Source organism: Narcine bancroftii, chromosome 4, assembly GCF_036971445.1.
Source record: "Narcine bancroftii isolate sNarBan1 chromosome 4, sNarBan1.hap1, whole genome shotgun sequence".
Lineage (NCBI taxonomy): Eukaryota > Metazoa > Chordata > Chondrichthyes > Torpediniformes > Narcinidae > Narcine > Narcine bancroftii.
This window is the reverse complement of record NC_091472.1, coordinates 292,758,478-292,772,485: the sequence shown is the minus strand read 5'-3', so window position 1 is coordinate 292,772,485 and position 14,008 is coordinate 292,758,478. Positions and strand designations below refer to the sequence as shown.

General features: G+C 35.6%; 1 protein-coding gene across 2 annotated transcripts in view; it reads right to left on the bottom strand.

Annotated features, from left to right (window-relative positions):
• The window catches only part of ly75 (lymphocyte antigen 75), a 139,144-nt gene continuing 125,136 nt past the window's right edge, over window positions 1–14,008 (bottom strand). For both annotated transcript variants that reach the window (XM_069935393.1, XM_069935394.1), the window contains exons 32-35: window positions 9,640–9,804; window positions 6,992–7,114; window positions 4,636–4,809; window positions 1–3,510 (exon numbers count right to left, since the gene is read on the bottom strand). In XM_069935393.1, the coding sequence (XP_069791494.1) occupies window positions 3,305–3,510; window positions 4,636–4,809; window positions 6,992–7,114; window positions 9,640–9,804 (668 nt within the window). In that variant the 3' untranslated portion in view covers window positions 1–3,304. The remainder of the gene's footprint in view (window positions 3,511–4,635; window positions 4,810–6,991; window positions 7,115–9,639; window positions 9,805–14,008) is intronic.

The window sequence follows — 14,008 nt, the reverse complement described above, 5'->3', positions numbered from 1 at the left end:
TGTGGTCTCCATTTCTCCATTTATTTCAATTAATCACAAAAGGTAAAGAAAGGAAATCTTTATAAGTTGAAGTATAACATTTTAACAATTCAGAGTTGAGGTAACACACAAGAAATAGCATTTGGCACTCATCTAATTATTTCACTGACATGGATTTTCTTTCTCTTCCCAATTTATTTCACAGTTTCCAATAATCGTAAAAAAAAAACACAAAACAAGTCCATTTGACAAGAAATAACATTTTGACATCAAAAAAGTGCTTTGAAGATGAAGAATTTTCCATTACTTTCATCCACATGTTACAAAATCTTATTTTCCATTTGGGGCAATAATCCTCACATAAGTCAATTCCACCTTAAACTTATCAATTATCAGAGAAGCAGTTCCGCAACTTCCAGACAAGACGACAATGGCGAATGTTAATCCTTTTAAAGCTTTGGAGGTTTTGGGAAATGGAACTTATCTTAGACAACAAAAACAATGAATGGCCAAGTTCATTTTAGATCTTAAGTTTCTCCTAATCTGAAATTCAAACTATATATTTACTTTCTGCATTTTCTTTTGCTTACTAGCTATACTGTATCTCCTATTAACATGATCAAATATATTTTTCTGCTATGGTCCCACTCTCAATGAAATTACTTTAAATTGTTCCTCAAACAACACCACATAAAGAGCCTAACCTGACCCCAGATAAGGCTCTTTATGTGCTACAGTTTGAGGAAGCAGAACTGAAAGTCAAGACCCTGAAGGGGAAATTGAACAAATCAACCCCAAGCCATACATCTTTCTAGACCAGAGCCTGGAAATGAAGTAAATTAAATTGAAACAAAATATACAACAAATGCTGGAAGAACTCAGCAGGTCAGGCACCATCCATGGAAGGCAATAAACAGTCAATATTTTGGACTGTAACACTTCAGGAATAAAAAAAAGCTAAGGGTTCCATTATTATCTTGCAAAACTACATTTAGAATGTAACATAGCAAGGAAGAACTAAATATTCATCATGAAGTCCATCCTGGAATCAGAAACTGGCATCTAATTGGGAAGAAGACATAATAATCAGGCTCATTTATTTAACATTGTGAAAGAAGCTTTTTAATCTGAAAAATCTCAATATCAACTGTCTGCAAAAGTGCAAAATGATTGAAAAATAATATCTGCATAGCTCTGAAAGTATCAATACTAATGTACAAAACAAACAAAATTAAATTTAAGAGCAGATTGTATTTCATTTTATGCACGAGACAACATTTTAATTTTTTTAACCAATTTACTCATGAGTTTATGAAAGATGAATGAATGTGTGAAATGAATTGAACATTTCCATCCACTCTTAGAAGCCTTGTAATACAATTAAGATCTTGAGCTTTTGCAAGATTATTTTTATTTTACAAAAATACATGACATTTCAAAATAATGCAAATATGCCCATTTAAATACTTTGTTATTCAAGAAGAATTACTGAATTTATTTACCAGATTTTTTTTAAAAAAACCTAAAAGGGTGGAGACCCAGGAGATGGCAGACGATTGAATCGGAAGCTCATCAGAGGAACTCAGCAGGTCAAGCAGGATCAGTGGGTGAAAAAGAACGGTTGTCTCTCAGCAAAGGATGTCAATAAGGGGCTTTAGTTTGAAATGGAAAAACTCATTTTCTCCCACTGATGCTGCTTGACCAGTAGTGTTCAGCAAACTAATCCAATAAGACTGTGGCATTTTGGTCTTTATACTCTTATTCCAAAAAAAATGGCTTTCACTAAATTGACACTAGTAAAATTATAATAGACCAATGTTCCACAATTACAGTTGCTTCTGTCAAATTCCAAATATTATTGTCATTAACCTGCTGTTAATAGTTGCAGCTTGATAAATATGCACAAATATCGCAACAGAATTTAAAAAAAATAATGCTTAAACCTCCATAGAGTTTAAAGACTGCAATCTTCCAAATCAGAACAAGTGGCCTTATTGTCACAAACATTTATTTGTTGAATGCACAATTTGAAGAAAAAACCCATAGTATTAAAAGCAGATCAAAGAAAATCAGAATATAATGTGAATATTATTGTGGTCTTTTAATTTTTTGAATAGTTGATTATTTCACAGCAACAATCCTCAATCTGAGATTCAGCCATGAAGAACAAATCACAAGGCACTACTGACAAAGAAGTTGAGATGTTTTCACAGACAATAGCAATTTTCCTCAATTTATACACATCTAAAACCTAAACTGATGTTATGGAATTTAACAACTTTTTGAAATACACAAATTTGTTTTTTTCCCCCCAATTGTTAATGGCTTAAAGATGTACAAAGAGATCAATAAACATCAGCTGTGTTACATCGTCATACATAAATGATGAGAATTCCACAAAGATTTCCTTTCTGGAGTTCAGACTGCATATATTATCATTCTGTGAAACATGGAACGCTTACAAAATACAGTATAAAAATAAGTTCTTAAAGCCAATAATTAATAGAACACAATCTCTGCAAACTGCTGCAGTAGTCATCAGATAACAGGATTTATCAGAAAATACAAGTAGTGCAAATCAGAAAATATTTATACAACAGCAAAATGATTCAAGGACAAATAAAATCAATGGGCCAGATTTTGCTGGCAGTTTTGAACAGAACCGGCAGCATCGAGCTTTACATCGAATCTGGGATTTGTTCATGATTTATATTGGTCACCCTGATAAGCTCCACCAAAATTCCCTTACAAATGACTTTCCAGGTGAGACCTGCTGCAGGATTTGTGAGCCCCGCACTGATTTCAACATTATCGACCTTTGGATTAGGAAGCAAGCAGAAAGATAAAATGCTTTCTTTTAAAATTATTTTCCTTCAGTTTAATGTTTGATTATTCATTTGTGAGTATTATTTGTGAGTATTATTTGGTTTGCTTCCAAAAAATCATCAATTGTTCTTGGTCAAGTTATTTACTTCAATTTTAATAGTCTTTAAGCATCTATGGTTGCATGACAAATTGAAATACTATTTTAGAAAAAAAAAGTTTTCACGGCTGACAAAGCTGGAGGTGATGTTGAGATCAGTTGTGAAAGGCTGATAGGGGCATTTCGGAGAAAGGCCCTCCTCACAGAGACACCAGAGTATCTATCATCACTCAAGCTATGCTACTGGAGTCCAAGATGCTTCAGGCCATTACATAACCCTCTGCAGTTAAAGCTACTTAGCATGGGTGTTGGAGCAGATGGGAGTGGGATTCCTGGGAGTCAAGATCTGGCCCATGCTTTGACATTTTTCAAGCAGTTTGGTAACAGAACAAGAATCAAGTTTCAATCATGGAATTCCTTAAGTTCTGTTATCATAACAGTACTATCAGTATCGGAGGGATCATTATAACTCCGTTCATAGTGGACAGTCCCAAAAGGGTTAGCCCATCGCCACTTATTCTTTTTATACAGAAACCACACAATTCCACAGATAAGTAACAGGATAAAAATCACTGTTACCACCAAAGCTGCAACTCTGTAATTGGATTCTGCAAGGCAAGATTAAGAAAATTAATGCAATGTTATAAAAGAGGCAAACAAAAGTCAATGAATCATGAGGATTTCCCCATCAAGTAAATGAATGTAAAATTTCTACAAATGTAATTATGATTACAAATATACAAATTCCATAATCTGCATGGATACTGGCATCAACAAACATAAGACACTTTTCTGATGTTCCCATAATCATTGCAGATGTCTGGCCAACCACATACAGCAAAGATTGTTTGGACCATTTGTTTTTTAAGGAGAGAGGTTCATTGCTCGAAGTCAATCAAATTGTTTTTTTAATTGTCTTCTGTTCCATTGTGGCTCTCATATTTGCAGGGGAACAGGTAGGATCAGTTGCACACAAGCGAAGGCAGATCCTGTCTGTTTGTCCATTCCCTCACTAATTTTCACTGCAACTTTATCTCCCTACATTCCATTGATTCATCGACATTTAGAGCATTTTACAAAGCCATTAACCTACTAACCTATATATCTTTGGGACATGGGAGTAAACAGATCACTTGAAGATCTGGTGACCTCTGGTAATACCACACAGGTATCACCAGAGGTCAAAATAGAACCCACGTCATTGAAACTGTACCACTATGTTGCATTTGCAAGTTCACAAGATATCAGTTTTTCTAATTTTTCAGTAAGCCAATTGTGTGGAACACCAGGTGCTGAAAGCAATCTTCCAATCTCTCTAAACTCCCTTTACAATATGCAGTATTCGTATCATAAACTGCTAGCTTAAAAATGCCTGTATGTTATTAATGTTGAACACTATTAAGACGATATTTGTGAAGCTTCCTATGAACGAAACACAAGATTGGTCATGATTGAAATACAATTTGTGCAAAGTTGACAATGCTTTAAGTATTAATTTCTGGCATGTCAAACCAAATTCCTGTCTTGCATGTCTACAAATCAATGAGAGAGGATTCACTGAATCTGCATTAAATTACTGCCAACGATCCTTGCTTTTTACCAATTTTACATTATTCTACATATACTTTTCATTAATCTTTTAAGCCAACTACTAAAATTAATGGCCAGTATGATTTAGTTTAATATATCAAACAAAGCTCCATGAAGGCTGATAAGTCACATCTTAGACTTACTTATTGGAACTTTGCACACAAGTCTGCTATGCCTCTCTGAACAGTTGGTTAGGATCCAAACACCATTTTGAGATGATATAACAGCACACTTGTCTTGAATTGAATTTGAGAGGTTTGTATTTATCCAGTTAGCATAAGAAATGATTGAACCATCCAGCCACTGCAGTGAATTATCTGTGTGGAAGCACAAAAGTAATTCGATATAACTATGAAAAGTACAAATGAACCTTAACTAAAATCATTAAGATATGATGTGATGGAAGTTGTATTTACTTTTTTTTAGTTAAATAGTGAAGAGATATTCGACCAAAACTTAAACGTCTAATTGCAGGTCTGATTAAAGTTGCCATTTAAGATTTGTAGTGACTCAGGCTAGGAGATCTATTGTGTACTGACCACATCATGCAGCTCTGCAAGTACCTGTTTGGAATCGGCATCGGGAAGGATTATAGACTCAGTGAGAATCGTAAGAACTCTCGGGGTAGATAGAAGGGTCTAATCAAGATTTGCTCCAAGGCAGTAGAGCAGAAGGCCGACATAACCCCAATGTCCATGCGCCACTCAGTATTGATGAAAAAGCACACTCTAGTTGTGATGTTTCTTCTAACTGTGATGAAGAAACATGGATTTTTTTATTACACCTGCCCCTGCACTCTCACCAAACATTTTTGTGTGCTGCAGAGCTAATTCACTGGCATGGCATTTCTTCACAGCTCCAGCTAAGGTAAATTCTATTTCTCGTTGCAAGCTCTCTCTCACTTTCTCGTCAATAATTCTGAACAAAATTTGATCACAGATGTTTCAATCTTGCAGCCATCCAAAACTTGTGCTTTAAATTTCAAGTCCGTTAAAAAAAAATCAAAGCTCTCTGCGTGCGCGACTGAAACACATACCTCTCGGATGTTTCATTTTTCTTTGGTGAGCAGTGTCCATCAAACATCTTGATAAACTTGTTGAACTTGCCCTGGGCATTTGCCTCAGCAAAAATAAACATGTTGAAAACCTCTAGAGCTTGAGGTCCCACCATGGTAAGTAGCAGTACAATCTTTCATGAATCCAGCTTTCTATCGAGTCCAATGGCTTGCTGATATAGCATGAATCATTGTTTGATTGACTGCCATTTATGATCGACATTCTCAATCCAATTCACAGCGTCAGGTGGCTTCACACTTTCCATGTCTCCTGCTGATACCCACTCCCCATACCATGTGATGTTTCTTCTATTGTGATAAAGAAACTTAGGTTCTTTTCTATCTCTTGTATTTTATTATCAACTCAGAATTTTGCGGGACACATTCAGTTTGTGCATCTAACCCGAGGTGGGACATTACGTCTCTGACACCCTCTAGTTCAGGAGGATTAACAACTCCCAATCACCACACCGCCCCTCTCCCTTTTCCAGAATCTGTTCCAATCCAGTCTATGAATGGTGAAACCATCTGGTTGGAAAGCGGTGTCCAGTATGTTCTCTGATGGCAACGTCTCGGTGCAGCAAACAAATGAGATTTGTCTCACCTGTCTCTGATAAAGCAGCCTTACCCTCAGACCGTCAACTTTAATCTCCAGTGACTGGTCCTTCACTAGTAATATGGATGGTAGGGGCAGTCTCTGACCCTTGCGCTTCAGTCTTGTTTGGATCCCAGCCCTCACTCCATGTTTCCAACCTCAACCTTGGTAGTGGCTTATTCCTTTAAGGCTTCTGCCTTCTAGCCAGCATGTTCCTGACTCAGCCGATCCAAGAGATTTGTAGATTGTTAACTTTGTCCAGCAGCTGGCTGTCATTAAAAAAAACTGCCTGCAGTTGATTGCAATGAAAGCAGCTGGGAAGGTGAGTATTGAACAGGCATTCTCCAGCCTGCAGAAAGTCACTGTGGGTCGCTGGTGCCTTTTTAAATTTTATTTTGCAAGTGAAAAAATACCTCACTTGTGTATCTGCAGGAGGGATCTTCTACATCCGGTGCTCCCGTTGTGGCCTTCTCTGCATCTGAGAGACTGGATGCAGACTGGGAGATTGCTTCACTGAGCAACCTCACTCTGTCTACTTCCATGACAGGTGTCTCCCAGAGGCCAACCATTTCAATTCTGCACCCGACTCTCATGCTAATGCGTCTGTCCATTGCCTCACACTGCCAAACTAAGGCACCCATAAATTGGAGGAGCCACACAATATTCCATCTGGGCACTTTCCAAATGGATGGGATTAATAGCTAGACTACTCTCCATTCTCCCTCTCTACCCTATCCCTCCCCTCCAACTCTCTATCCCTTCCCTCTCCAATCACAGGGCCATTCCTCCTCCCCATTTGCTGTTGTGCCCTCCCTCCTTTATAAATCAACAGGTACCCACAGTTCCTTACCTTTAATATTTTCAATAACTCCTAGCCAGACCTGCCCAGTGATTCCTTGCTCTCCTTTTATTTGTCTGGTAACAAAATCATTTTCTTCTCGGTCTTTAATGCTCAAAATAGTTGCAGAGGAATCTAGATTTAAAAAGTTTGTATTTTGTTATTAGCAATACACTGGAACATTTAAAAAAAATGTAAGCATGAGTAGGCAAGTTTGATCAGATCATGGTTCATGTTTTACCTTATTTTTTGCCATAATCCCACATCCCTTAAAATCCAAAGAGCTAATGGTCTCCACCTTGAATATGTGTCATCACTGAGCTTTCATCGTCTTCTTGGATTAAGATTCACTACACTCTGGGTGAAGAAGTTTCTTTTCATCTTGTTTGGGCAATCATTTTGAAAATGCAATAGCTTGTTCCAGACTCCCCAACCAGGGGAACCATCATAGCCTCATCATATCCTGTTAAGCTCTGTGAGAATTTTGGGTGTTTCAGTGAGATCATCTCACATTTTTATAAACTCAAGGGAAAGTCCTCTTAATCTCTCCTCATAGAACAAACTTGTCATCCCATAAAACACCCTGTTGAATTTGAGTTGTACTAATTTTATTTTTAAGTACATCATTCCTTAGTTATGGAGATTATAGCCCAAGGCACTTTGGAGCAAGACAACTTCTGTTTTGTATTCAAATCCTCCTGCAAAGTTCTGTAACTTTAGTGATTTGTTTACCAGTAAATAAGAAAGTCTGCAGATGCTGGGGTTGAGTACAGTATGCAAACATGCTGGAGAAACTTAGCAAGCCACATAGCATCCATATAAATTAAAAGGTAACCAACATTTCAGGCATGGACCCTTAGTCAGATAAGCAAAAACAGGCCAGCTCCTGAACAAAGAGAGGGGAGGGGGAAGGAGAAATGGGGCAGTAGGAAGAACACAGGCAAGAAAGTCATAGGTGGATCTCGGTGTGAGGGTAGAAGAGAAAAAAAAAGACAAACTGTAATGGGGGAGAAGTCTGCTCTTTGATAGGAGAAGGGAAAGAAAGGGGGGGGGGGAGCTGGAGGAAAAGGATTGGGAAAGAGAGACTTGGGGAGGGGACCAATAAAAATTGGAGGTCAATGTTAATGCTGCCTGGTTGGAGAGGGCATAAATGGAACACAAAGATGCCGTTCCTCCAATTTGTAGGTCGTTTCAGTTTGGCAGTGCATGAAGCCAAGGACAGACATGTGGCAATGGTGTGTGGAGCTGAAATGGTTGGGCCACTGTGAGCTCCTTTCTGTTGCAAAGGTGCTCAATGAATGATTTCCTAGTCTCTGTCCAGTTTCACTGATATAGAGGAAGCCTCATCAGAAGCCTCAGATGCAGAAAACAATTCCTGCAGATTCACAAGTGAAGTGCTGGACTCTTTGGGGATATAAAGAGTAGTGAGGGAGAAGGTGTTGGTGCAAGTGTATCCTTTTTTGCCGTCACAGGGATGGGAACTGAGAGGGCAATTTGTGAGAGAGGATAAATTTACACCAACATTTATAAAATATTCTATCCTCCACATTTCCTTTCCAAGTGGATGTTTATTTCTTTTCTTTATATTTCATCCGTCACATACTTGCCTATCCATTTAACCCAATTACATCCCAATTAAGTCTCACTCAAACACCTCAAAATGCATAGTGTCACCTAGCCTTTTGTCACCAGCAAACTTGGATGTGTTACAATTGATCCTCTCATCCAAATAATTAATATACATTGTGTATAGCTGGACTTACAAAGCTCATTATAACATTCAATTGGTATTTATAACAGTTCATCAAAAGATTTCTGAATGTCTAAATGGATCACACCAGCTCGGTTGCTCTTATCTGTTCCACTAGTTACAACCTCTTGAAAATGTAACACCTCTCTCAAGCATGACTTCCCTTTCATAAATCTATGTTGACAATGTCATTCTAGAATTACTTTGGAAGTGCTCTGTTACAACTTCCTTGGTAGAAGATTTTATAATTTTCCATATTACTCATAACAGTGTATATTATTTAATATTTAATAGCAATTAATGTGAAAATGTTCAATTATATGGAACCTTGGAAAAATTTCAAATCTCGAACTGGGAATTTTACTGCCAAAAAAAGTTTTGAAAGGGACGCAATACAAAATCACCTACCGCCACTATGGTGTGAAAGGTTGAAATTAAAAAAGCTTCTCTTCACATTCCAAAAATAGATAAAAGCTGCTTCAAATATTTTAGACATTTAATAGATAACACAGACCAATCTCCTCTGATACACCAATTTCAAACAGGAGTTGGGAGATTCTAGAATGAAACCAGTAAGAATTTGCTGTTCCTTGAAATTTAAGAAATATGGGGTCAAAATGAGCCTTGATGATCAAGATACATTTTTCTCCGGGAGAGAATGCAGAGTAAAAATGGTAAATGGAATTCATCGAATGGCATACCCATTATTTAAATGCTATTGAGATGATTACTTTGGTGTATAGAACAACATTATATTCCAAGTACATTATCGTTTTACAGAACAGATCAATGTGAACGATAACAACAACAGAAAGAAGATCAAGACAAATAAACCATGTTTAAACCAGAAATAATCCCTGTGTTTCCAGCAATATCACCCAATGGCATTTTAGTTGCAAATAGAACATACCAAGCTGCTGGCAAACTGATTTGGTTTCTTCCATGGTAAATATAGACCAGTTGTACAACCCCATGTCAAAAGCATAGCAGTAGTCTTTGAATCTAATCCATGGAGATTTTCCATTTTTCTGGGGACATAAATTTGAAGTTTTTTCCTGATGTTTGGATGATTTGTCTGCAAAAAGATATTTTCAGTGATACAGATATGCTTTCCATTAAATGTAGTTTTTAAACATGCTCAACCTATAATTTAAAAAAAAAACTTGAGATATATCATTACATTAAACATAGCCTAAAAATATTTTCCTCGTCAAGAAATGGCACCAAGCTTGCTAATCAGGAACCTATCAACTTCTTTATGTATATCCAATGAATTGGCCTCCACATCAATATGTGGCAACAAATTCCATTGGTTCACCACCCTTTGGCTGAAGAAATTTATCCTCATCTCTGTTCTCAAAGAATACTCTTTTATTCTAAGACTGTGCCCTCTAGTCCTAGATTCTCCCATGCCTGGACATTTTATCATTCGAGAATAGATCATTGAAGAAACTGATGGCAACAGTTTCTGTTCCTTCCTTTCTCCCTTTTTTAATAATAAAAAATATTACCATCAAGTCAAATCAGGCAACATCTTCAGCAGCTTTTTAGATTTTCAACAATGATTGTTAGATAAATTTCACTTGACCTCCCATCGCTCAAGTTTAAACAACTTTTTGAAATACACAAATTTGTTTTTTTTCCCCCAATTGTTAATGGCTTAAAGATGTATAACTTTTTTCACACAAAGGAAAATAAACCAGAAAAATGCATCATCTATTTATTACGCACTGAATCTAGTCATTTTGTCTTCTTAACATTTTCATTCTCATTTTAGGGAATGGAGGTCATAGGCAAGCTCTCTCGATATGTTCCATGTATGGTTCCCAAATTTGTTCAAATATTGTGACTATTTTTTAAATTAATGTTATTTTTTCCAATGGAATACATTTATTCATTTCCATGTACCATTGCTGTATACTCATGCTCTCTTCCATTTTCTAAGTTGACATTATACATTTTTTTGCTATCACTAAGGCTATCATAATGAATTTTTTTGCACTTTATCCAATTTGAGGCCTAATTCTCTACTACTTATGTAACTTAAAAGAAATATCTCTGGTTTTTTTGGTATGTTATTTTTTGTAATTTTATTTAGTATCTGATTTAATTCTTCCCAAAACATATTTATTTTTGTACATGCCTAAGTTGCATGTAATGCTCTTCCCATTTCCTTCTTACAGCGAAAACATCCATCTGATAATGTTGAATCCCATTTTTTTAATTTTTGAGGAGTAATATATACCCTTTGTAACCAATTATACTGTATCATGTGTAACCTTGTGTTTCTTGTATTCTTCATAGTTCCAGAACATAACTTTTCCCATGTTTCATTTTTTATCTTTATGTTTAGATCCTTTTCCCACTTCTGCTTAGGTTTATAGTTTATTTAATTTTCTTTATCTTGCAGCTTAATGTACATGTTGGTTATAAATCTTTTAATTATCATTGTGTCTGTAATCACGTATTCAAAGCTGCTTCCTTCAGGTAATCTCAAGCTGTATCCCAATTTATCCTTTAAATAAGCTTTCAATTGATGACATGCAAACATTGTACCATGAGTTATTCCATATTTGTACTTCAACTGTTCAAATGTTAATAAATTATTACCCAAAAAACAATTTTCTATTCTTTTGATTCCCTTTCTCTCCCATTCTCTAAAGGTTATCTATTGTAAAAGGGATTAGCGGATTTTGCATCAATAGTAATTTTGGTATTTGAGAATTTGTTTTTTTTTCCTTTCTAAGTGGATCTTCTTCTTAAGTAAATTATGCAATACTGGTGAGCTTTTATATTGCACCAGCTTTTCATCCCACTTATAAAGTATATGTTCCGGCACCTTCTCCCCTATTTTATGTAGTTCTATCTTAATCCAGTCTGGTTTTTCCCTTGTCTGGTAAAAATCTGATAAATACCTTAATTGTGCTGCTCTATAATAATTTTTAAAGTTTTGTAACTGCAAACCACCTTGGTTGTACCTCTCTGTTAATTTATCTAACGCTATCCTCGGTTTCCTCCCTTTCCACAAGAATTTCCTTATTATTCTCTTTAGTTCATTAAAGAATTTCTCTGTTAAGGGAATTGGTAACGATTGAAACAAGTATTGTATCCGTGGGAAGACATTCATTTTAATGCAATTTACCCTCGCTATCAGCGGTAATTCTTTCCAATGTTCTAATTCTTCCTGCCATTTTTTAATTAGTGGCTGATAATTTAGTTTGTACAGGTGGCTTAAGTTAACCTAATACCTAGGTATCGGATTACTTGTGTTTGCCATTTAAATGGTGATCCTTTTTTAAATTCTGTATAATCCGTGTTACTCATTGGCATCACTTCACTTTTAATTGCGTTGATCTTGTACCCTGCTATTTCTCCATACTCCTTAAATTTCTTATGTAATTCTTTTATTGATATTTCTGGTTCTGTTAAGTATACTATGATGTCATCTGCAAATAAACTGATTTTATACTCCTTCTCCTTTATTTTTATCCCTTTTATTTTATTTTCTGTTCTTATCAGTTTTGCCAATGGTTCTATTGGTAAAGCAAACAGTGAGGGGGATAATGGACATCCCTGTCTAGTTGACCTACTTAATTTAAATTGGTTCGATACATATCCATTTACTGTTACCTTCGCCAATGGTTCATTATATAATGTTTGATCCAGTTAATATATTTTTCTGATAGATTAAACCTCTGTAATACTTTAAATAATTAATTCCATTCTACTCTGTCAAAGGCTTTTTCTGCGTCTAAAGCAACAGCCACTGTTGGCTTTTTATTTCCTTGAACTGTTGTTCGTCTTTTCTTAATAAATCCAGTTTGATCTTGTTTTTACTATTTTTACAATCGGCCAATCTATATGCTAATAATTTCGCTAATATCTTACAGTCTGAGTTAAGTAGAGATATTGGTCTATATGATGCTGGTGTTAGTGGATCCTTCCCTGTCTTTGGTATTACTGTAATTATTGCTATCTTACATGAATCTGGCAAGCTTTGTATTTCTTCTATCTGGTTCATTACTTCCAGGAGAGGAGGAATTAATAACTCTTTAAAAGTTTTATAGAATTCTGTTGGGAATCCATCCTCTCCATGTGTTTTTTTGTTCGGCAGCTTTTTTAATATATCCTGTATTTCTTCTATTTCAAATGGTTTTATCAGTTTGTTTTGTTCCTCTTCTTGCAATTTCGGCAGTTCAATTTTAGCTAAAAACTCTTCTATTTTATCATCTTTCCCCTCGTTCTCAGTTTGGTATAATTGTTCATAAAATTCCTTAAAGTTCTCATCAATATGTGATTATCAAATACATATCAAATATGTGATTTGTTTGTCCTTTTTCCTTGATGCCAATACAGTTCTTTTAGCCTGTTCTGTTTAAAGTTGCCAGGCTAATATTTTATGTGTTTTTTCTCCTAGTTCGTAATACTTTTGCTTTATTTTCATTATGTTCTTCTCCACCATGTACATTTGTAATGTTTCATATTTAACTTTTTTTGTCCGCCAATTCTCTCCTTTTCGTTATATCATTCTTTTTACTAGTTCCTTTTCTGTACTTACTATCTCCCTTTCCAACTGCTCTATTTCCCGATTGTAGTCCTTTTTCATCTTAGTTACATAGTTTATTATCTGCCCTCTAATAAAGGCTTTCATTGCGTCCCATAATATAAATTTGTCTTTCACTGATTCCGTATTTATTTCAAAATATGTTTTAATTTGGCGTTCAATAAACTCTCTAAATTCCTGTCTTTTATGTAGCATGGAGTTTAACCTCCATCTATATTTTCTTGGTGGGATGTCCTCCAGTTCTACTGCTAATAACAGGAGTAAATGATCAGATAGTAATCTAGCTTTGTATTCAGTTTTCCTAACTCTCCCTTGAATATGGGCCGACTAAAAAAAACATATCAATCCTTGAGTATGTTTTATGCCTACTTGAATAATACGAGTATTCCTTCTCTCTTGGGTGCTGCCTCCTCCATATATCCATAAGTTTCATTTTCTGCATTGATTTAACCATAAATTTGGCCACTTTATTCTTTTTACTAGTGTTTTGTCCAGTTTTATCCAACATTGGATGCAAATTAAGATTAAAATCCCCTCCTATCAATAAATTTCCTTGTGTATCTACAATCTTGAAAAAATATCCTGCATAAACTTTTGATCCTCCTGTGCATATATATTGAGCAAATTCCAAAATTCTGAATATATCTGACACTTTATAATTACATACATCCCTGCTGGATCTATTATTTCCTCCTCTATTTTGATTGGTACATTT